The following is a 24,946-nucleotide window of genomic DNA, read 5'->3' on the forward strand; positions in this document are numbered from 1 at the left end:
GCACAAGCTGCAATAAGTGTGTCTCTCTCTCTCTCCTCAGCTCTCGGGCTGTCATGATTCCTATTCCACCCCATTTCGGTCTCACAGATTGATATTTAGATTAAAGAGATAAACACAGCCAAAGAGCACTGGGCCCTGACAGAAAGACGAGGACTTCAGATCTGTCAATCATGCCTGGTAACTCCCTCCTCCCCGTCCCTTTATTTACAGAGCTGGCTTGATAAGAATATTTAATGGGAACAAGGAGTGCAAGCATATTTTTATACTTGTAAAAACCCAAGGAGCACGCAGGAAGAAGCCAAGCCATTCATGTTTAACTTTCCAGGCAATTTGGAATCATCTGCTTTGATTATTTAACTCTTTACTGTTTCTTGTGTTTGCAGTTTTCCTCTCCTCTTGCAGATAAAGGATTCAATTTTCTTTTAAGCGGCAGGGAAATTGGAAGAGATTTTGTTCTGTTTAAGCACAGCTGGAGATGGAGCACTGGGGAGGGGGGACTGAGAACAACAAGATCAATTAAGATGCTGACAGGGAGGCAGAGCTGTGTGGGCCACAGGTGGGGAGAAGGGCTGGAAGAAAGGACAAAGCCCAGGCTTGGAGGACATCAGAAACGCCCAGCTGAGAGTCCTCCAACCCCACGAGCTGCTGCTGAGCCATGCTTTCATATTCCCACCAGTGCCCTCTGGATGCCCTCCTGCTTTCTTAGATCCTTTCCACACGTCTGAGCCTCTGCAACACCCAGCTTGCCCTGGATATTTGGCTGGCAGCCCCCAGTTACCACCACCCTGTCCATTCCTCCTCTGCAGCAAGGACTTTCCAAGATATTTTCCCTCCACATAAAGCAGAAGGAAAGGAGGAGGCTGGGCTGGGAGTCCTCCCAGTGTTTCCCCACCCTGTACTTCCATAACTCATGTGAGGATGTAGAGGAGGTGCAAGGCACTCCTAAGGAAGGTGGGGCAGGTGATTCCCTGCAGAGCTGGACACAGACTCAACCCCCTGAGCAAGATGTGGAGGGTCAGTCATTTGAAAAAGGTTGAGAAGCCCTGTGCTGCCCTCATGGTGGCACCCCTGCTGACCACCTCTGGTCCTAACACTGGGAGAGCACCCCAGGTGCCACCAAAGGGACAGGGGATGGGTTATCCCACACTGATTCCCCAGGGAAGACCCCTGGATGCCTTTTTATCCATCCACTGATTTGCAAGGTATTTCCCCACCTCACTTCAATGGCTGTGTCCTGATTCCATGCAACCTTCCCAAAATTTGGAGCAGTGTAGGTTTTCTTTTGTGGCTGGTCCTCAAGTCACCATCACCATATGAGAGAGAAATAGAGCTCAGGGTGAGCCCCTCACCCACCAGGACCTCAGAGCTGCAGCCTCCACTGCTGCCTTGGATCCCCAACTGCTTCTGCCCCTCTGCATTTATTTATTCTTCAAGAAAAGGGGGAAAGAAAAGCTTTGGAGATCACCAAGAAACATCAGACAGCAGCAGTTCCACAGGTGTCGGGGGACAGAGAGCGCCCTTGGCCACAGGGATGGCAGAAATTGGACTTTTCTGTCCAATTACACAGGACCATCCAAACCCATGGAGAAGAAGGTGAAGAAGAAGAAGGACCAGCCTCTGCCCTAAAACCTCCAGCTTGCTTTATATGGCCCTTGGCCACAGGGATGGCGGGATGCAGGGTGGGGTGACTCCTGAAGGGAACCAGAAGAATCCCAAAAGCTCACAAAGCCTCATTCCACCCACATCAGGGCTTGGGATGGGACAAACCTAGAGGGATGCAGCTCTCTGGGCATCCCACAGTGGCTCTGGGATGGCTGCAAAGCAGCGTGGTGGGACGTGGGAGCGCCGTGAGGGGATGCCCGAGCCCACAGACCACGGCACCATCCCTGCCAAACTCAAAGGCTGATGGCTGATTGGGAAAGTGATTTGCATCCTAAATAGCTGTTTATTGATGTCTGCAACTCTCCTTGCCAGGGTGGGAAAAGTACATTATTGCTTTCTTGTTGACTGGCGTTTACAGCTGGCTGGAAGGAAGGGGAAAGAAAATCAGACCGGGATTGATTTTCCCATCCCCAACAGGAGGCCAAAGAGAGATGGAGACAGCGGAAGAAAACTGACAGCTGGGTGGTAAAGGAGAGGAACTTTGCCAACCAAATTAAAGGTTGATTTAATGAGGAGAGTAATGGAAGGTTAATTAGCACATTTACTTCATTAGGTTCCTACTAACAAGGCTTCTCCCGAGGAAGTGCAGTGGCAGGGAGGGGGAAGATGAGAATCCAGGTGAAGGGATGTGCTGGGTATGATGTTCAGGGAGGCTCAACCCATGGAGGGTAGGAGAAAGGGACTGCTCAGGAATGTGAACCCATATGTGTGTGTGTGTGTATATATATTTATTGAATGCACACCCATACATAAGAATCCACAGGCTCATGCATTTACCAAAAACACAGGGACACCATCTCTTCACCTCCTCCACCAAACAACCTGAAAATTTTAATCCAGATTTCATTAAAAAACAGGGAAAGTAGTGGGGTTTTTTACACACAAGACTGCCTTGGAAATTCAGGTTATCAAGCCCCGAGGAAGAGCTGGCAGGAGAGGATCAGGAACAGCAGGGGCTAATGCCTGCTGGGAGATGCTTGTGTGGGGCTTGAAGGAGGGAAAGTGGGCAATTCATTCCCTGCAAGCCCCTCCATGCCTCCGTGTCCTCCAATGTGGACTTTTCTGTCCAATTCCACAAAACCACCCAAACCCATGGAGAAGAGGGTGAAGAAGAAGGACCAGCCTCTGCCCTAAATCCTACATTACCCTCCCATATATTGCTATAGTCTAAAACTATGTGATATTACACACTTCTATCCAAACTCCACACCCACAATCCCAGTTCCATCATTCCATTCTGGGATCCTTCTCCACGGCCTCAGGTCAAGTTCTCTTGGGGGCCAGTGCCTGTCAGCACAGAAAGTCTGAAATTCTCAGCATCCAGGGTTCCAGCAGGAGAGCAGGAAGGGGGTCAGCAGCATCCCCCCAGCTCTCTGCTGCTTGGCAGCCAGCTGATGGAGCCCAGAGCCATCGATCCCAGCCTGTGCAGCCAAGCCAGACTGGGGCAAATAAAGCGGAGAGGAGGGATCACGGAGCCAGGATTACTTTCCACACTTCCCTGGAGAACCATTTTTCTCCAGACACTTCGAGGCAAATCAAATGCATTGTTGTGTTAAAAACAAGTTACTCTTGGTTTGTTTGGGCTTTAATGATTTTGGTTATCAGAGCTTTTCAGGAGGACTTTGCTGTGCGGATCTGTGGAGTACGAGGAGCTTAAGGAGATCTCCCGCCCCTTAATTCCTGCCTCCTGCTGGGTCGTCTTAGCCCCCTTCCCCATTCTCCAGGTCTAGCAAATCCATCAGCAACTGGAGCACAGCTTTGGGAGGGCCCTGGCAGCTGCTGGCAAAGCAGCGGTGTCCAAAGGCAGGCTTGGAGGGGCACTGTGCCCTCTGCTCTGCAGCTCTGCAGTGAGGCAGGACCCTGAGATGCCACGGGCTCAGCACCTTCCCTGAGCCTCCCAGCCAAGCACCAGCCCAGGGACAGGAGGGGATGCTGGGCTGAACTGCCCCCTCCTCTCCCTGGTGGAGGGAGCTCACTGGAAGCTGGGCTGGGTGTTGGTGACCTCAGAAGCAAGGCCATGTTTATGTAGCTTCTTCCAGCCAAAAAACCTTGCCAGCTGAAAGCTCCCTCCTGCTCTCCCCTTGGCCAGGTTGCAGAAGAGCTCCTCAGGGGAGCTCCACCAGAATGAGCCCAGGGGAGTACTTCCAGACCCTCCACTGCTTCCAAACCCTCCACTGCTTCCAGACCCTCCACTGCTTACAAACCCTCCACTGCTTCCAGACCCTCCACTGCTTCCAGACCCTCCACTGCTTCCAGACCCTCCACTGCTCCCAAACCCTCCATGCCTGGGAGAGGAAGGAGCAGAGACCTGGGCAACTATGTCTGATGCCAGACCAGCATCATTGCCCCTCACAGCCATTGGGCATGGAGCTCTGAGTCTTCTCTTTCTTCTCCTGCCCCAGCTGAAGGAGGTGCTAAAGGAGGGCTTGTGAAGCAGTGGCACAACTCCCAGCTGCTGGCAGTGAGGCAGCCTGGAGCAGCATGGCTTCTCCTGCCTCTGGACTCAAGCACCTAAGGATTAGCAGAGGGTGTCCCTGCCCACAGCAGTGGAGTTGGAATTAAATGAGCTCTAAAGGTCCCTGCCAACCTAAAGCATTCTGTGACTCTGATCATGGCTCTCTCTGGGCACATTCATCCCCCCCAGCATGGTCCTTCCCCAGAGCTTCCCATCCCAGAGCCCCACACCCTCTGCCCCGAGCCAGAGCAGGCAGCACACCTCACCACACCTCTCCAGGCTCCATCCTTCCAGCCTGCTCCTATCAGGAAGGCCAGCACCACCAAAGCCACTGGCCACCAGGCAGGCAGGACCTGGTGGGGGTGTCAGAGCCCCAGTTAATTCAGGGTGCAGTGTATGTTCTCTCTGCCTCGTTCCTGGAAGGCATGAAGTTATACTGGCTGCCTCCTTGCTCAAGAAGTGTGAAATTCTTTCCCTGACCTTTTCTGTTATGTTATTAAAAGGCTTCATGGCCAGTTGTTTCAGAAAAAAAAATTGTATTTCAATATCTGCTGGTACTGGGGCAGAACTGGTCCATCTCTTCAGGATGAGCTCTGCTCACCTCCCTGCTTTGCTCTTGCTTCACAGAAGGTTTTTGCTGCTATGTGGGACCTCCAAGCCTCTCCAGCCTGCCTTTTCCTGGCACAGCAGGGTAGGGAAAAAAGGAAGTTTGCATTGAGAGAGGCCTCTAACAACTGCAGAGCCCTGGACAGGCTGCTTGTCCTTCAGTCATCACAGACATGCAATGGACACGTAACTCCAGACAGCCATGATTTATGTGGCCTGGAAGCTTTGGCTGGAGCAAGGAGCACTCCACACTGCAAAACTAGGAATCTGTGGCCTAAGGGGCTTATCACATGTGTAAAGAGTCATGGAATCATTAAGGCTGGAAATGGCCTCTGAGATCATCGAGTCCAGCCCCAAACCCAGCCCTGCCAAGCTCGTCACGCACCCACGACCAATATTTATGTGTTCTTTGAACACTTCCAAGGATGGTGGCTCCACCACTTCCCTGGGCAGCCTGCTCCAATGCCTGACCACCCTTTTCACTGAAGAAACTTCTAATATCCAATGTAAACCTCCCCTGACACAACTTGAGGCTGTTTCCTCTTGTCTTGTCACTGCTTAACCGGGAAGAGAGCTCGACACCGCCTGGCTTCACCCTCCTGTCAGGGAGCTGTGGAGAGCCAGAAGGGCCCTCCTGAGCCTCCTTTTATCCAGGCTGGGCCCCTTTCCCCTTTGGGCACACTGTTGGCTCCCTGTACAGGCTGTTCCCACAAAGCCTGGCCTCTCCAGATGTTCCTGTGCAAGCGAATGACCACCTGAGCCTGAACAATAAATGTCTTTCAGGCACAGAATTAAACAGATGGATGGATGGACAGGGAGATGGAGGGAATGCTAAGCAGAGAGCAAACAAATTCTTAGAGGGTGGACAAGGTTGTGCCGTGCTAGGGAAGTGGCTGAGGTTTGACCAGGAATGGAAGGATCTGAGCCCACTCTTCCCTGGGCAAAGGGAAGGAGGCAGGGAGCAGAGAGCAGGCAGCAGCTCTGGGTCCCTGCTGGCTGCCTGCACTTGGGGTTGTTTTACAGTTGATTTATACGTGTAACAGGCAATGTTTCTCTGCTGTCACGGGCATGAGGAGCTGAAGAGCTGTAGAAACAAATGGCCATTTGTCACAGAAAATGAAGTCTACTTGCTCTTTCCTTTTGCCTTTCCCTTTCAGCTGGCCACGCTGAGGGCAGCCTGGAGAGGGTGGCATTGAGGAGAGCCTTTCCCCTCCTTTCCTAGCCACAGCCAAGGTGGGATAGCCAGGATGCACTCACTGGAGGATGGGCAAAGAGCCCAGGTGTTTTTGGGCTGCTGGGAGCCCCCAGAATGCTGGGCTGGGCAGAAGACCAGTGACCTCCCCTTGCCTCAGCTCCCGTGGTTTTAGCTGCTTGTCTCCCTGCCAGAAAGGTGCTGCAGGCACTGCTCTGTCCTGCCAGCTGTGCCTGGCCATCTCCAGCAGCAGCTGGCACGAAGCCTCCTGCCACCTTTCAGCAACCACTCACCCAGCCCACACACTCCCCTGTTCATCCCTGCTCATCAATTTCCTTGACCCCACAAGCCAGCTGATTTTTTAGCACCCTGAGCCCCACTGTGTCTCCAAACCTGCATTTTTTGCACAAAGGAGCCCAAAAAGAGAGGAGCCAACAGAAGCCCCCTTTCATGAGGATGTCATCCATCAGCCACCAAAGAAGTGGGCATGCCACGTGGCTGGCCAGGCTTTCTCCAAAACCCCGTCTCCAACCCCTGTGCATAAATACCCAGGAATATTCCTGAGCAAGTGGAAAAGAAGGAAGAGAAGGAGAGGAGGGATTTATCAGCAAGGAAAGCAGGCTTTTTGTCTGCAGCACGTGGGACAGGTGGAGAGACACAGCGCAGAGAGGCAACGACCAGAGGGCTGCAGCTCAAAGGCAAGAGGCCTCAGCAGGAGGAGCTGGTACTTTATGAGGGTTGTTAAAAGTTTGGGATCAGCTGGGAGGGCAATTTGGATTTCAGTGCTAATTGCATCCATTCTGATTTACCATAGACAATTCAACTCCTGGCATTTTGTGTTCGCTCTGAAATGCTGGCATAGCTGGAAGTTAGCTGGGGAAAGAGGAGACGCAGTAACAATCTCATTGTTTAGTGTCTGACGGCCTGACTAGCTAAACATCTGCTTGAAATATTAATAACTGTCAGATGGGAACAGCTCGGGGGCTCTATACAGTTTCACACCATCTGTTTGTAAAGTAAACACACTTACACACAGGCACATGCACCCCACTCTTTTGTCCGGGCTTTTTATCCTTGGAATGGGCATTCCTGCATGGATGGGAGACCAGGGGCTGTGCCTGGGGAGAGCAGGGGAACAAGGAAGGGGCAGGAGGGCAGCTGGAGCAAATGCATTGGAGAGAGAGCCAGGCAAACTCATTCATGACTAGCAGTAGTGGCAGTAGCACACCCGAAGTATAGCAGGGGGTTTGGTGCTCCCTGCTGTGATATTCCCCATCCCAGAGGAGCTTTGATGCCTTTTCCAATGGTATTTCAGCACAGGGTTTTGTTGTGGTTCTTGCACGAGGAAATGTGTCTTCTCTATGAGGATTCCAACCGGACCACAGAGGAGGAAACGAGCCCTATGGAAATGCTCCCTGCTATCACCACACCTCTGCCTGCCTCTGTTCTGCTGCCAGCCATGTAATACCACACTCAGCTAAACAGAGCCATTCCCCTCCTTGTCCATCCTTCGCCCTTTTAATGGTGTGGCCAGCCTCAGTTTGGTTGAGGAAGATGATGCGTCCAAAGAGGCCAGTGAGAAAAGCCACACCAGGGGCACCGTGACCACTGGGGTCGGTGTCTGCAGATGAAATGCAGAGCATTTCTCTCTTTGAATTCCTGGTGTGGCAGGAAACACACACACATCTTCCAGAGAGCAGGAAAGGTCAGGACATTTGCTCCAAAAGCCCATGAGAAGTCAACACCCTGCCAACCTTCCAACTTCCAAGGCAAATAAAGCAGAGAGGAGGGATCACAGAGCCAGGATTACTTTCCACACTTTCCTGGAGAACCATTTTTCTGCAGACACTTCAAGGCAAATCAAACGCACTGTGTTGTTAAAAACGAGCTACTCTTGGTTTGTTTAGGCTTCAGTGATTTTGGCTATCAGAGCTTTTCAGGAGGACTTCAGCCCACCAGGTGAACCCCACCACCAGCATCTCCTAATGCTCCCTTCCCAGGCTAGCCCTTGGTCAGGGACTCCATCAAGCCAACACACATGCTGGGGACTCGGAGGAGGGAGCTGGGATGCTCCTACTCACGTGGACCTGGAGGACAGTGGTGCCCACGGTGGTGTTCTCCAAGAGGCTGACGTTGTAGAGGGTCTTGCTGAACACGGGCCGGTTGTCGTTCTCGTTGATCAGGTTGATTTTCACCCGCGCGAAGCCGACGTGGTCTGGGACGCTCTCATTTGCGAAGAGCTGGGCAAAATGGGAGGGCAAGGGGAGGGTTGGAGATGCTGGGAAGCTTGGGAGAGTTACCCATCCTTCTTTAGTGGAGTGAACAAGGCTTTCCTCAGCTCCCTCACCAGCTGAGCCAGCTGAAGGCAAACCAGCAACAGAGCTGGACCAGGAGGACGGGGAGGGTTTTGGCGCCTGATAGGTGCTCTTAAAACAAAGCTTTATGCTCAATAAAGCTTTTATGGCCCTGGTCTGCTTAAGCTCTTGCAGCTGAGCCTTTGGATGTTGGAAAGAGAAAGTGCAGGGCAAATCTCTTCCCCACCTCCTTTTTTATTATAATTTCCGTTTTTTTGGCTGTTTTGTAGTGCTCCACTCTTTCAAAGTGAGGATTGTGATAGAATGGTTGGGGTTGGGAGGAACCTTTAAAGGCCACCTAGCCCAACTCCTGCCATGGGCAGGAATATCTTCCCCTAGACAGGGTTGCTCAGAGCCCCATCCAACTTGACCCTTAATTTCCAGCAACGGGACATCCACCTCTCTGTGTATCCTGTTCCAGTGTTTCACCACCCCCATGGAAAAAACCCTTCCTTACGCCTAATTTAAATCAACCACCAAAAGCCATCCCCCCTTGTCCTTATGGCAACAGTCCCGGCTGAAATGTTTGCTCCATCTTTCTCCTAGGCCCTCTCCATGTTCTGGACAAGAGAGAGGAAGCTGTTTAATGGTCATTTTTAGGTCATGCTGAGAACTGTGGCTGTCCCACAGAGCCCAGGGGTGCAGCCTTACCGAAAATTCATAGCGGGGAATGGTCTCGAAGTCCAGCGGCACTGCCACGCGCACACGGATGTCTGCCTTCCCCTGGATGGAGGTGGGTGAGATGATGAAGTGGTTGGAGTTGTTGCCCACCAGATAAACTTCAAAAACGCTGTTGGGTCCCTGGGGAGGGAAAGAGCAAGGTTGGTGTTTTATTTACAGAATCCACATGCACATGGCGGGAGTGGGAACGCACCCCTGGGATGAGCCCGCGCAGCACACAGAGGGAAAGTCCCTTTTGCTGGCTGAAGGTGCACACACCACACAGGGGATGAACCATGCACTGGGATTTCACTGCCTCGGGCTGGGGGCACTGCCTGGGTGCCTCTCCCATGCAGAAGGCTTTTCCCAGTAAGGCAGCTCAAACTGGGAACTGGGAAAACGCCTCCTCTCCCAAGACCTGGCCGGCAAAGCAGCGAGGTCGTGGACATACTGATGCTTTCAGAGCCTTGCTCTGAGCACAGCTCCCTTCCCAGAGCACAGCCCAGCAGAGCACATGAAAAGCAAGCTCAGAAGCTGCCAGAGATGAATTTCCAATTTTCCCTGAATGACCTCCCTCCTATCAGAAAAAGTGGCCAATTAAATGCACGAAGGGGCACTAATAGCAAAAGCTGCCTAAGTGTGACCGCTGAGAGCGGGTGACATGAGCAGAATCTCTGCCTTGCCCTGCTCCTTGCACACCTCCATGCAGTCCATGGAGCTGAGGGCACACTGAGCATCTCCCAGTGGAGCCCCACAGCAGGAGCAAGCCCCGAGGACACCCACAGAACCACACAAGGGCATCCAGTGCCTCAGGAGCCCAGCAGTGCTCTGCTGGTGGACAGTGGGAGCATCTCAGGGTAGATTGGCACCTTCCATGAGCTGTTTTAGTGCTGAACAAGGAAGTGAGGGATGCTCCCAGCACCCCAGACAGACCCCTGGGAGGGAGGGAGCAGAAGATACAGAGAATGGCAGAAGGAAGCAATACTTCCCAATCTATTTTGTGCCCTACCCGCAGGATGTTGGTTTACACAAATGGACATTTCCCACTTCCCACCAGTGACAAAAAGCTACTCCATTGAGGAATTTCTGCCCATCTCTGCTGAGGAGCCCTCAGGATCCCTCCCAGGGCCTGCACCCTCCCTGCAGTACACGGGAGCACCTTTTGTGGCAGCGAGATGAGAGGGATTTTCTTGGAAGCCAGAGAAGAGTGAGTTTGTTGGAGGCACGAGATAAAAGTTGAAACATCAAAAGAAATCCAAGTATTTGCAGGAAGAGCGCCAGGTGGATTAATTCCCCTCTAGCTGGGGAAGGAGATCAGCTCCAGATACCCACTATCCCTAATTAGCAGCCCCTCCAGTGCCTCAGTCTCCCCATGTGAGGTCTGGAGAAGGGGGATACAGCTGCCTCTGGGGAGGGCTGCTGCGAGTTGCCATTTATATATTTATTCAGCTATTTATTTTTTTGCCTGGGCCCCCATGCTGCTTTCTTTGCTCCTGGTTCCCAGAGCTTGCGAGCCCCCTGCGGATGCCTGAAAGCACATCTGAATATTCAAATTGTTATCAGCTGCCCAGCAGAAGGGCCTGGCTAAGCCAGGCTCACAGCAAGGACCCCCCACTCCAGAGGAAGCCACAGGGAGCTGCTTACATTTCCCTCACCCCTTCCTACCTGCTCCTGCCACCCAGAGCAAACAACGGATTTGAAACGTGGTTGGGAAGAGGAAAAACAAGATCTGCATCCCCGGGCTCTCAAAGGTCCTGGTGTGCAGTGATCACAGCCCAGCACCATCATCTCCTTGCAGTGCCAAGGATGAGGATGAGGATGTTATCAGTGACCTGCTTTGTGTGCTCATTCCCCTCTCCATCCTCTGACCTCCCAGCTCCTGCATGGCTCAAGTTTTTCCCCACCACTGTAAAGCAAACCGAGCCCCTTGCCTTCCTTTAGAGCCACAAATTAAGGAGCAGCCTGCCAAAGCTCAGCAACCCTACCACAATAAACCTGTCTGCCTCTGAAACAAATGGACCCATAAAAAGCAGGTTTTGGAAGGAGGGAAGTTTGCTATCACCCAAGGCCGGGATGCAGCCACACGTTTTCCAGCTCCTCTCATCCCGTGCCAGCACTCGGGGCTTGCCCTTGCTGTGGCTCAAGGCTGCTGCCCACTGCCTCCTTCCTGGCAATCAAATCTCTCAGGCAGCACCACAACCGAGGGAAATTTTGTGTTGATTCAGCTCAAAGGCAACTGGAGCTGCAGTTGGCTGTAATTAGGGCTTTGTTCTCCGCGGAGCGCGTAACCGGAGCTGCCACATCAACCTCACACCCAAACCCTGCTTCCAAAACAGCCACCCCTGGCTGATCACACAGCATTTTTGGACAATTTGTGACAGGCCTGGTTGCCAGCCTGAAATCCCCTCTGAAATTCCAGGGGAAGAACCCAGGGCACAGGCAGGAGTCTGGCAGGCAAGGGCAGGAGCTCAGGTGTGAGATGCCAGCAGGTGGGTCCAGCTGTCACCCCACAAGTCTGAGGCTTCAGGTGGGACCTGCTCATGCACCTGCTGTGATTCATGGACAAAAATCTGCTCTCCCAGCTTGCAATCCACACTCATGCAGCAGAGCTCACCATAAAGCAGGAAACCCCTGCTTCCACCAGGATGCCAGGGCAGCCACATCAGCTGTTTCAGCTGGGACTGAGGACGGATCACTGTTTTTATTGCTGCTTTTCCACCCACTACCACCTGCTGGCTTCATCCATCACTAATGCTCCCACTCAGCCCCTTCCTTGTGGCAGCACACCCAGAAATGCTTCAGGAATTATTCCACCTTCCAGCAGTCACAGCAAATATTTAGCATCACTTACCAATGGCTACACAAGAAAACAAAGTAAAAAATAAAACAAGCCAAATCCCTAGACAAGCAGACAACCCTTCCTCAACAGCACCATTCCCTGAGGTGCATGGGTAGGTTGATTTCCTGCAATTATTTTCAGCACAAAGTGAACTAGACTTGGGAAAAGCAGCCTGGGAATCCTCAGTTTTGTCCTTTTCACGCTGCCTCAGTACAGATTTGCCTTTGGGTCTCTCAGAGCAATTTGCTTTTCCAAAATGGAGAGCCCTGCCTTCCTGAAGCACAAAATCCAGTGCAATTCCAGCTTTCCTCCCAGTCACTTTCTAGGCACTTTCTGGGCTATTACCTGCAACAGGCTACAAAGGATTTAATATCCTTCATTCTGAATTCATTCAAATTCTGTTTGTATTCTAATCCAAAGAAAGGAAAGAGCTGAGAGTTCTGGAGTGGAGGTGAAGGAAGGGGAAAGAAGAAGTTGGGTTTTTTTTTGGAAAGCAATTAGAGCCTTTTTGTAGGGCTTGGATAACTTAGACCTGGCTCTAGTGAGTCAGACACAAATGGTGCTTAATCCCTCCTCTGAAAACACAAGGCATGAAGGGGGTTATTCCCTGCACCCACTTCAAAGCATTTAACTCACAACAGCCTCTCTGGGTGTCGCTGCCTCTCTCCCACTGCCCAGCCAGCTTGGCATCCCAGCACCCCTCTCCCACCTGGTGCCAATAACCCTTTTGAGGGCTCACTGGGCACTGCCACTTGTCCCCTGCCTCCCTAAGGAACTCACTGGGCTGGCAGGCAATGCAGGATGCCTGGAGCAAAATGCTCCCCAACCCTTCTGATCCTCCTCCCCACGCTAGCAGCCCTGTTCTCCCATCTTTTTGTCCCTCCCAAGTGTCAGCCCTTGCCCGCTCCCTCCCTCCTGGAGGAGTTTTCTCCTTCCCTGCTCTCCCCAGGTTATCTGCTGAATTCCACACACGCCTGCACAGACGGGGATCAATCCGAGGCTGCCTCGCCTTCAGCTTATCTCTGCTCCAAATGATTGATTTTCCCTCTTTAAGGGTAATTTGCTGGTGAATTCCATGTATTGCAAAAACCCCTGTGAAATCTAATTCAGCCCGACTGGCAGCTGGCACTTTTGGGAGAGAATACTCGTGTGCCGTCAATTTCCCTGTACAGTTTCTTGCCATGTAGATCATATTTATAGTGCTTGTGCCTGTCATATGCATATATATGCTCTGGATGAGTCATATATAGCCACCTGCACACTCATGGGCACACAGGATATCCTGGTGGGGGTCTCTGGTGGAGCTCTGTGCAACAAAGAGAGCGTATTCCCACGGCCCAGATTTTCCTTATTTGAAATTCCCCATTTACCTTCCTCGATATGCTTATTTTAGAGAATTGTTTCAAAATGATTTTAAAATGTCAGGCCATCATGGTGGTGCTTCAGACAGCTTCTGCCCTTTTCTTCCTCTTCACTCAACCACGTAGAGCTGGTTCCCCTGGCATGCCTTGGCAGAGCAGGCTGCTGTTTCCCCTAACGGGAATCCATGGATCTCAGAGCCATTAGGAAATGGGGGATGCCCCAAAGGATGCCCTGCTCCTTTCCCTGGATGGCCAAACCCTTGCCTTCTCCCTGTGATACTGCATCAAGCCACCAAGGTATGGAACACCAGCGTATCAAAAAGGACAACCCTGTCTCCCAAATCAGCATCCATCTCTCCCAAATTCCAGCCCAGCAGCAGATGAGATCTCTGAATTAACACCAACCTGTCCCCCAGCTCAGGGCTCTTGTTCTCAACCTGGAAACAAACCTTGCTGTAAAAGCAGATAAGTCAGTGCTTTCATATTCTACCTCACACACAGGATTTATTCCCCCTGCTGAACCACCACAATGTGGGTGAGGAGAACCCAGCCACAGCCTGGGGGTGTCCAGTTGAGTGCAGCCTCAGCCTGAACACTGGGAAACCTCACTGGATTTGCCTATGGAGCTCTTGAATGGCTTGGGAAAGCTGTTCAAGGGTCTGCTCTCCATCTGGCAGGGAGAGAAACTCAGCTGCACAGCAGTTAATGTTTTTCTCTGGGCTCAGAGAACCCCAGAATGGTTTGGGTTGGAAGGGATCGTAAAACTCAGCTCATTCCAACCCCATGCCCTGGGCAGGGACACCTTCCACGAGACAGATTGCTCAAGAAGGCCGAATCAAAAACCCTGTGCAAGCCCTGTGTACTGGTTTCCCTTTCAACAGGTCCCAGAGAATGCAGAAAGGAAAAGCAGCACACCTGGCTGAACACCTCTTGGCTGCACCCCAAATCCATGCGTGGGGCCACCTCAGCTCTGCTCAGCTGCCTCCCTCTTGAGGAGCTCCCCATCCCACCTCGGAGCCCCAGCCAGCTCCTCCTGCAGCAAGACCATGGCTACGCCTGGGGGGTGAAATCTGGGAGTTTGCAGGGGCTGGGCTCTGAGGAAGGGCTTCTCCTTGGAGACACTCGCTTGGGAACCTCGTCTGAGAGGTTAATGCCAGCTGAGCTGCAGAAAGGCACTTACAGCACAGAGGGAAAGCCAAGCATAGGCTTTCAAGTGTGGTCTTGTGTGCCTCAGAAATGCATTTTTAAGTGCTTTGCTGACTTGTTTAATCTGACTCCTTCCAAAAGCCATCATTTCAGTTTGTGCAAAACACACTAGAAGAAAGAAAGGCCAAAAACCCCATGGTTAAAAAAGGCTGTGTGGGCCTGGCTTTGAAAAGCCTTGTTTAACAGCCTTGGCAGCCCACACGGTGCGTGTGAAAGGCCAGACCCATGTGACAGCCCTTTCCCCAACTCTACAAAGGCACAATGACAGGAAGGCTCCCCAAAACCACCCAGACCAGGGGACCCCTGCACAGGGCAGAGTCCAAGCTGCTCCCTCAACCAGCTGGAGGGCTAAAGGAGCAGTGGTCTGAATTTTCCAGACCCTCAGGGGCTCAGGAAATGAACCAATCTGCCAAGGGAATCTCCCAGGAATCTGTGACATGAGTTGGGAGGCAGGAGACAAACTCGAGCAAAGTTATCTTCCCAAAGACTCCGGTTTTGATTTCCTGTGTCTCAACCCATCTGCTCTCTTTTATTTCTCTCTCTGCTTTCCCTGGAGATGTGTATAACTCTCTTCTGGTTTCCCTCTGCCCCTTACACAAATGAGTCATGTCATCTCCAGCACGAAGCCAGTGCTGCCAGAACAGCTTCTGTCAGCCGCGTCCTCAGCCGCATCCCTGCCTGAAGACCTCAGTCCTTGCCAACACATCCCTCCATCCCTGCACCCACAGAGAGAAGACAGAGCCTGGTGCCACCTCAGCTACCTCGAATCCAGATGGTTTGTAAAACCCTCACAGCTCTCACGGGGCACTTGAGCATCCAAAACATCGCTGCTAGGCAGCTACCTAACCTTTCTATAGGTTTTTTTCACCGAAACTTGGTGGGTCTTCAGGGCTCCACAAATACTTCTCTGGGAAGCAGTGCTGCCTGCAGGTGCAGTCCTACTTCTATTTCATACACAACCTTTTCATAAGCTGTGCATCTTCTCCCTTTTTTCCCCCCCGAAAAGTGCTACCTTGACAGTTAACCCAGTTGCAAGCATCCATGAGAGGAAATAAGGGAGATCCATCACAGGATAATGCAGGAAAAAAAGTAACCAATTGCTCATAACTTTCCTCCCTCCAGATATTCCAAGAATCAGCTCTCCTCTGCTTCTTATCAGTGAAAATAATGCCATGGTCAAAGCAATCTGTGTTAATATGATGGTCTCTGAAGACGTGTACAGCAAAACTCCTTCAGACTCCCTTAGCACAAGAGATCCTCTCTCAGCAGTTTTAAAAATCTCAGCTAATTCTTTTGGGGAAATCTCAGGAAGTTAAAGAAATACATCAAAAGAACAGCGTGTATTTTTTGCTGGTGTGATGGGGAAGGCAAGGCTATTTTTTATTCTCCCATTTTAAAATTAGCAAGGCTGAAAAGTGAATTCTTGAATGGGAGTCACTCCAGTAAAATGAGCTTTTAACCAGAAATAATGACAGATCCTTCATCCTGGTGGCACAAACAGAAGTGTTACAATGCCCTTCAAGAATGGATCTGCTGACATCTCTCAGCAAGTACGACAGCAGCTCTATTCAGAGCTCTATCCTAAGCATCTGTCATATCCATATCTTCTTTATTAGCAATTGACATTTTCAAGAAAAAACAGTCTCTTTATCTGCTTAATAGCTCATCTGCACCTCTTCAGGCTGAACTCATAACTCCTGGATGGTGACATCATGTCACCAGTAAGTTATTAGTTCTGTGTCATAATCACTTCAGATGGAAAAAAATGGGATTTCTGGGTGGCTTGACGAGACGGGGTGAACTCCACCCAGGGCTGGGGAATAGCAAATCCATCTTCTCAGCCAGAAAAGGCAACTTGAAAGATGCACATTTTAACTGACCCACCAGGATTTTGGGGGCTGGGGGGGGGGTGTTTTGTTTCCCATTACCTGAAACATCAGGAAAACATCCTGGTGGTGCTTTGCCACGATGCTGGATGGAGCTCTGAGCCACCTGCTCTAGTGGAAGTTGTCCCTGCTGGTGGCGGGGGGGTTGGAATGAGCTGATCTTTCAGGTCCCTTCCAATCCAACCCAACCCATTCTGTGATGGCATTTATTCTGACAAACCCTCTCCCCTCAGCTCCTGCTCAGCCCAAAGAGGAACGGGAACAGCAGGAGCCTGCGGGCAGAGCCTTTCCCAGCGGTTTTGGACAGCTCACCATGAGGTGTCAGCACTGCTTTGGAGCAGGCACCCGGCAGCGTGGCAGGGCTGGGGGGGGACCAGCACAGAGGAGCAGCCAGACGTGAACTGCACAAATCAAATAATCAGAGTAATTGAAGGCTGGGAGCCCAAGGCTGGGACAGAGGCTGCAATCCCAAACACGGCACGGATCGGCACGTGACAAACAGGAGCTCCCGTGACACGTGGGAAGAACAAGCCTCCAAAGCTCCTGCCTTGTTTGCAGTGATGAACTGGAATCCCACTCCTCCCCACTCTGAGGGGCATCTCCTACATCCTCCCTGACTTAGCTTGGGGCTTCTGTCTTCCCTGTCCCTGGCAGGTCCCCCCTGGGAGCCCAGAAGGAAAACTCCCCCTTTGCTAAACCAGACTGGCAAAGCAGTGCCTGACAAGAGCCCTCAGAAGCAGGCAGGGATCAGCCTCCCAGACAATCCTATTTTCTGGCTCTCAGGGGCCCTGCAATCCTGACTGCATGAGTGCCTGCACACTGGGGAGGGAAACTGGGCTCGGGGTACACAGCAAACAGAGCAATGGCCGCAGTGAGAGCTGGAAAAGGGGATGTTGGGACAGAGCCGGGCAGTGACTTCTCCCCTGCCCACCCCGAAACCCAGCCAGTGCTACCCCGCAAAGGAGGGAGAGGAAACCTCACCTCATCCTTGTCCTGGACCTGGATGAAGAGGGGAAGGGCAAAGCCCACCTGGGCCAGCTCTGGGATGGCCACGCTGTACTCGGAGCTGTTGAACTCGGGGGCGTTGTCGTTGACGTCGATGACCAGGATGTTGAAGGTGGTGGTGACGCTGGCGTTGGAGGGCGTGCGGTCATCGTTCAGCTCTGTCCCCTGCAAGGACAGAAAACAGGGCAGCCTTGGCTCTCCAGAAGGAATGAATGTAGAGAAAGTGAGACACTCTTGCAGCTTTCTCTTCCCCCACTTTGCCACTGAAGGATTCCCAATTGGCTCTTCCATTGTTCCATAAACACATAGAGATGTTGGCCCAGCTCTCCCATCACTCATGCTGCAGTCCCACAAGACCATCAAAAACCTTCCCAGAGGTCAGAGGTTTAGCATTTCCCTTGGGATGGCTGTGGCCAAGTTCTTCCTTGCCTCTGTCATGCAACAGGTTGGCAGGATCTGGAGTCACACAAGAACAAGTAGGAGATTTCCCTGCCACAAGCATTTAAACACACACACAAAAAAGATGTGCTTTGTGAGATGTAGGGGACAGTCCACAAAATAAGGAAAGGGTCAACGGGGCAAAGAGCATGCCTGCTCTCTCCTCTGCCATCCCTGATGTGGGACTGGGAGCTGACAGTGAACCACTCAGTATGCTGAAAAACATAGGGATGGAAAACTAGGGCACCAGAGGAAAAGAAGACTTAGACCTTAAAATAGGCTTGGCAACACGTGTCTGAATACAGAGCTGAGTCATGAGTCCACATCACACCTCTGTCTCAAGAAAGACTTTAATTCTGCCTTCCCAAAAGGAGAGAGTGCAGATTTTAATGCCAGAGAAGCAAGACTCATGAAACAGCCTTTTCAAGCCGAGTCCCTCCTCTTGTCCTTTGGATAATCTTGCTTTGCTGTGGGCATGGAAAAGCAACGCTCTCACGACCCACACGGCTCATTGCTATTCACTGCTTCTGCACACAGCAGCAGAACAGGCTGATCCCAGCGAGGAGCAATCCAGCTGTATTTTCACTGTGTGCTCCAGGATGAGAGCAGCAGGGAACATTTTGGGTCCTGGGGATGAGGGATGCACAGAGCTGGCATTTGCGGGAGGATGCGAAGTTGGTGGGGAGAGGACATGGAAATCTGTCAGAGCAACAGAACGTGGCTGGAACTCCATTGTCATGCAGGCAGGAAAACGGGCAAGTTTTCAGGCTCACAAACCTTTCCAAGATTAAACAGATATTTTTGTCCCTATTAAAACCAGACAATCTTCCCTCTCTTGATTTTTGAAACTATAAAAGCCTGAATGAAACGAAACCGGGGATGGGTGAGGATCTCCTCCTCACACACAAAGCCTCATGGTGTGAACTGTGTCTGGGACCTAGAGGGGTGATTTCTTGTGCCTCTGCCCCCCTCCAAGGAAGCACCAACTTGCCAAAACAAGAAGGCAAAGTGCTGGCTGCCTCCCTCCCAATCAATGACCCTTCCTATGCTGCTGATTTTTCCCCACCCTGGCCCAGCAGAATCCATACTTCTAAATGTGTTTCCAACCAGCTGCCCAGCTTGGTATTGATTTTAATTACAGGGCTGTGAGCAGAGCCAGGGAGTCACTCTCAGGTGGGGCTGGTGGGGCTGGAAAGCCATGCTCCACTGCCTTTTCTTGACAAGGCAACTTCCACATCCCTCCCTCCCTGTGCCAGGGAGGCACGGATGATGCCCTGTTACACCACTGCCTGCTGACAAGACAAAATGTTGTGTTTATCCAGGGCTTTGGTGAGGAGAAAGAGGGGAAAAAGGCAAAAGCAGACACAATTCAGGTGCCTGAGCATGTGTCTGGTGCTATATGCAAGCATGGGGTATTTGCATGCTGCCAGCAGGCATAGCCACAGGCAGGATGGCAAAAATGGCCTCACACATCATGTTTTGGGCCACCAGACAAGGGGGCTGTTGTTGCCCTGATTTTTTAAGTTTTTCTGAGCCTTCTGATGTTTACATTCTTGTAACGAACTTTCTCACACACTTTCTGTAAATAACTTATTGTTTTGCATTTTTTTATGGAGGAGGAGAAATTTGATGGACTGTTGGTTTGTCCAGTGCCATTGGAGAGATGGCACTTTCACCCTCCAATCCACTGTTACTTTTAGAAATCTATAAATGTTGGAGTCAGAAAATAAACTTCCCTTTTCCACCTTGAGAACGGCAGTTTTGTGTGTGTCGTGTTATTTGTGTCCTGTAGTGACAGACTGTGTTTAACATCTCACTTGGTCAGCACATCATGGCTCTGGATGCCCAAGAGAACAACACAGCCAAAGTTTGCAGCATTATCTGGAAGGGGGTGTCCCCAGGCAGGATGTCCTCCCCATCCTACTCTGCCAATGTGCTTCCCAGCTGGAGCAGTCTCACCTTCACTGTGAGGATGAATCCAGAGCTGTAGAAGGGATTTTCCCTGTCCAGGGGCCCATTCAGGGTTAAGGCTCCACTGATGTAGTCCAATGCAAAGATGCTGTTGGTGTTACCTGAGAAAAATAGCAGGAATGTGAGCACAAGCAGCTGGCACAAAAAAAGTGCTGGAGGCAACAGGGAGGGGAGCAAGGGGACACAGACTCCAAGCAGCGGGCTCCAGGAACCTGGCACACCATTCCAACATGCTTTGAAATGTCATGGTTGTAACACTCCTCCTCTCACCTGTCCCAGCTCAGGGCTCAAAATGGGGATCTCCTTCCACAGCTAAAAGCTGCCAATGCTGGAGGCAGCTGAAGAATTTCAAAGGGTTTTAGTTATTAAAATCTGCAACAGCAAAGCTGAAAGCAGGACCAAATCCAGCTGCTCCCCTCCGAGTGACCACCTGCATTTGCAGGGTACTGTGTTCCTGGTGTGGGCATGGCCTCTCTCCTAAAATCCAGGGGTTAAGGGACATCAGTCCAGGATAATCACAGATGGACCAAGCTCATGAGGAATTCTCCACATAACAGGCAGTGGTTTAGCTGTGGGGGCTCTTGCCAGAGGGGGCTGAGGGGGATACAATTCCACATGTACTCAAGGAGAGGTTGCAGAGCTTAAAGAATGAAAAAAAATCCATCAAGTAATAGAGAAGCCTCACAGAGCTCAGGAATTTCTTAGCTAGATGTATTAGAAGCGAGTGAAAGTATCAGCAAAATAGTGTAGGCATTGCCCTGTTTTTATGCTCTTGCCAGATGTGTTGGCCCTGTGCAGCTGCCTGCTTTTCCTCTGCTGGAGTCAAATTTGGCCCCTGTGCCTGTCCCTGCATGCAGGCAAGCAGGCAGGATGCCACTGAGCACTGCCTCCACAGAGCATCCATCCCATCCCATCCCATCCCATCCCATCCCATCCCATCCCATCCCATCCCATCCCATCCCATCCCATCCCATCCCATCCCATCTCATCCCATCCCATCCCCAGCTTGAATTCTCCTCTGGAATCAGACACCTAGAGGGGGTTAAGACAACATGCTCTATGGAAATCCTTAAAACCAGGGGGTTTTGGGAAAGCTGCAAAAGGCAGCCTCAGAGACAGCAGAACTGTGACTGGAGCTCAGCAGTAGCCATGAGGTTGGTCAGCAGAAAAATTTTAGAAGTAGAAAAGTAAGGACAAATAGAACAATGGTCTGTGTATTAGTGCTTGTCTAGAATAACTCCCTAAGCTGCAGAAAAGTTTATCTTGCAAGATATTAAGAAGTTTTAAGCTCAATAATGGAGAACTGTGCATTGTGTTTTAAGGCTCACAAGCAGGCATTGTATTTGAAATAAACAAACATTGTTTTAACCAAAGGTACATGTGCATATAGTAATTAGATAGAACTACTGCCAATGTGCTTTTACTTTGTGTGATTGGTCAGGAAACTTTTAAAGTGAGTTGTAACATTAAGTTCTTTGTCTGCTGCCTGGGATGTGAGCTGCTGGCATCTTCCCATTGCCATAGCCATGTAATGAGACTGATGCTGAAAAATCAAACAGCTCAAAGCACGTTCCACAGCAGCCCTGTTCTGTTTGTGATTTTCACAGAGACCCTGACCAACAATAATGCTCGAGTGTCATGGCCAGCAGATACCAAAAGGACAATGTCCTGCTTGGGAACGTGCCTGTGGCAGCTCCAGGTGCTCTCCCTGTGAGCCAGACAAAAGCAAGCAGTTGGTGTGTGGAGCCTGGGACACCTGACACCAGCCTGACACGAAAGCAGAGCAGGCTGCTGAATTAGTGATGACCAAGGAGGTTATATATCCAGGCATATGGTCACCCACACAGCTCCCCTCAGCATCCTGAGGCATGCAGAAACCCCTGAACCAGACGCAGACAGGAGTCAGGAAACCCTGCAGGTAAATTCCAGTCATCCCAGTCAAAAGGAAGTAAAAAATAAATCCTGTCTTCTCAATACATCTCAGCACGAATGAAACATACACAGCATTTGTCATTTCCCTGGAAGGGAGCTGCAAGACAGATCTGCTGCCACAGAAAGTTGTTTCCCATCACTCAGCATCCACCTTGCTCCCTTCCAACCTCTGCTGGATCACAGCTGCACCTTCCTCATACAGCAATGCTGCGAGGGCCCTGATGAAGGAGGAATGGTGAGGAGGACTCCATGGATATCAGAAGGATAATTAATTACTTTGTTATACTATATTATTCTATACATCTAAAACTGAACCTGCCAAGCACTCAACTCTGCACACACTGCACAGGATCTTGTGACAGTCCTGACACACACACACACACACACCTGGCCCTGACAGGACAAGGAACCAAAACACCCTGACTTTGGGTAAACCATCTCCACATTGCATTCCACTTTGTCACAAACACAAGCACAGCAAATGATAAGAATTGTTTTCCCTTTCTCTGACGTTCAGAGAATGTGAAACCCAGAAATATTCTTGGGAAGAATTGTGCCTTGCTTTTCTCTGTGAAGAGAAATGTGCAGCCACATCCTCGGGATGGCCAAAGCCTGCGGGTCTGGTCTTCCCCTCTCTCCCACCCCAGCAGCCACCTGGCCTCTCCTCTCTCTTCCAGAGCCCTAGGTGCCTTGACACCTTTCTCCCCCCTACTGAGCCATTCTATCTTCCTCCTGGACAGGATTCCTCCCCTTCCTGTCCTTGCTCCTCTCTTCTCTCCATCCCAAATGCCCCACTGACTGCTCGCCAGCTTAATGAGCTCACCAGGCTACTTAAAATATTAGCAATGGCCTTGTGGGGTTTTTTTTCCTGATCTTTTGCTGCTCTACATGAAGATCTCCAACCTCCTCCCTCGGACAATTCCCCTCTTTCCATCCTGACTTCCCACTTTCCTGCTGTAATTTATGGCTGACTCCTTAGGAAGCTTCTTCCTATCCCAGCTTTGAAGGACGCTCCACAAGATGGATGGGACTGTGCTGCCAGGCATTTAAATGCTCCAGGACACCAGGTTGCCATGGTAAAGTTTGTGCCTCAGGGTCACCTCCCCCTGATATGAAGTGTAATAAAGTGCAGAAACAATGGAATTTAGTGGAATTAGGTCAAGAGGGGAGGAATTTGACTAAACGCAGCGCCGTGTTCCGTGCCCTAAAAAGGGTCATGCATTTCAGATTTGACCACGGTGCTATTTGAAGGATGGGCAGCTAAACTGGGGCCCAAAGGTCTCCCAGGCTGCTCATCAGAGGCTCTTCTCTAGCTCATCCTCCCCAACACTCACCCTATGCCCACTGGGGCTTCCTTTCTGCTAGCAGAGGCTTCCTGGCTTTGCAAATTAGAAAATTTAGGGAAAGAGGTGTCTCCAATACCTCTCCAACCACCACTGCCTCACTGCTCTGACCAGTGATCCCTGCTGAAGCACTCACACTGCTGAACAATGCCCATTTCCCGAGACATTTTCCTTGCTGAAATCTCTCTGATCATCTTCAGGTGCCTTGACTTTCCAGAGAACAAGGGGGAAAAAAAATAAGGTGGGGAGAAATTAGCCAATTTTGTCTTCCCTCTCTCTGGAGAGACCAGAGGTGCACGCAGGAATGTGGCAGAAATTAAAGGATGGGAAAGGAAAGGCTGAGCAGGAAAATGAGGGGCAGAAAAAAGGAAAACAAGGCAAGAAATGTTTTAAATATCAGAAACACAGAGGGAAAGGGGAGAATGACAATGAGAAAAAATTGAGAACTTTGGGACTGCAGTATGAGTCCACTTGTTGCTCCCACCTGGCAAAGAGCAGGCTTGCTCAGGACCTACAAACCCAGCTTTTTGTTATGACATGGGTCAAGAAGAAGGAGAAGTTTCTCATCCATCTGCCTGTGTGCAGGTACAGGGGCAGCAGCAGCTCCTGCATACACTGCAGCCAGACAGGGGCCTGGGGAGGCAGGCACTGATGGGATGCTGGGTTGGGAGCACTGGGATGGATCACAGGAGCCCATTCAGAGTGTTTTTCCAAGCTCATTGAGGAACGGATGGTGGCATAGGCATCATTGTTGAGAAACACTGCTATAACGAGGGGTTTTATAGATGAGAGCCATAATGTTTAATTGCCCTCAGCCAAGCTCTCAGTTTAAAAAGGCTGTTAAAAGTACTGGCTCAAACCCAGAGAAAGGAGTGGGGGGGAAAGAAAAAGGGAGAAAAAAAGGGGGAAAAAAACCACACCATCAGTATCTCCTCCTTCCTCCCTACCCCTTTAGCCTTGAGCACCTTTCAAGGGAGACATGCAGCTACTGCCCTGCTCTAGAGCCACCTGTCAGTCAGGGCAAGCTGTTTTCCCAGGGCAGGATGATTTCCCCACCCCCTCTGCAGGAAGGGCTGCTCACGCTGGGAGCCACGGCTGAACTTGGAGCGGGTGACTTTCACGAGATGTGGAAGGGGAACCCATCACACACCTTGCTCCGGATAATTTATTAATCAAAATGTGCTCCGTCAGGGCTCCTCGGGCACAGAAATAGATGCTGTTGGATGTGGTTCATGGAGTCAGCAACAGACACAGTTATTAGCAGATAAATAGTCCATCAGCTGCCGTGAGCACCTCGCTGCTCTTCACCTTGAGTTGCTGCCCCCAGGCCGCCGGCAGGGAAGCACTGCCAGGGCAAGGACCTTGCCCTGTGCTTAAATTCAAAGGCAACAAGTCATTTCCAAAGGAAAACTGGTTATTACAACCTCAGCTTGTCGTTACAAATCGAGATGCTGTACAAAAACAGTGTCCCCTTCTCCTCTTGGTTTTGCTGCTCTTCTGGGGAGATGCAGCTCCCTGGGATAACAGATCTGAGCCCAAAGCTGTGTGCCAGCTCTCCTTCTCACGTGCCTGCTCTGCAAACAGGCCTTTTTAGTATCTTTCCCTGAGGATTTGTCCATTCTAGCGCAACCAGCAGAACTTGTGATCTTGCAGAGCCACAAAAGGAGCTCGCACCAAATGCTCGCACAGTTCCCTTTTTTAGAAGAGAATGTACAGCACAAGGAAATAAAAGGAGGTATTTATCACTCAAAGTGCAATCCCCCTCCTGGATTTACTGGGAGCTGTGGCCGAGTACCAGAGAGGAGAACAGAACCCTCAGAGTTTCTGCTCTGAATGTAATTCCTCACATGAAAGGATTCTGAGTCTTGGACCACAACCATCATTCCCCCACATCATCTAAAATGGGCTTTTTGACATAAAGCCCACATCTCCAGGATCCACAGCTTTCTGAAATTCCTCCATTAAACCATCTCAGAACCAGTTGTTTTTGCTAGCCACAACATGAACAGAGGTGGTCCAGGTTCATCATTCTCCAC

The 24,946-nt window shown here is 50.9% G+C and overlaps 1 protein-coding gene across 2 annotated transcripts in view; it reads right to left on the bottom strand.

The window, feature by feature from the left end:
• The window catches only part of CDH23 (cadherin related 23), a 196,250-nt gene that overhangs the window by 71,452 nt on the left and 99,852 nt on the right, over positions 1 to 24,946 (bottom strand). For both annotated transcript variants that reach the window (XM_059850905.1, XM_059850904.1), the window contains exons 10-13: positions 19,624 to 19,736; positions 17,203 to 17,391; positions 8,921 to 9,070; positions 7,997 to 8,155 (exon numbers count right to left, since the gene is read on the bottom strand). In XM_059850905.1, the coding sequence (XP_059706888.1) occupies positions 7,997 to 8,155; positions 8,921 to 9,070; positions 17,203 to 17,391; positions 19,624 to 19,736 (611 nt within the window). The remainder of the gene's footprint in view (positions 1 to 7,996; positions 8,156 to 8,920; positions 9,071 to 17,202; positions 17,392 to 19,623; positions 19,737 to 24,946) is intronic.

Source organism: Haemorhous mexicanus, chromosome 7, assembly GCF_027477595.1.
Source record: "Haemorhous mexicanus isolate bHaeMex1 chromosome 7, bHaeMex1.pri, whole genome shotgun sequence".
NCBI lineage: Eukaryota > Metazoa > Chordata > Aves > Passeriformes > Fringillidae > Haemorhous > Haemorhous mexicanus.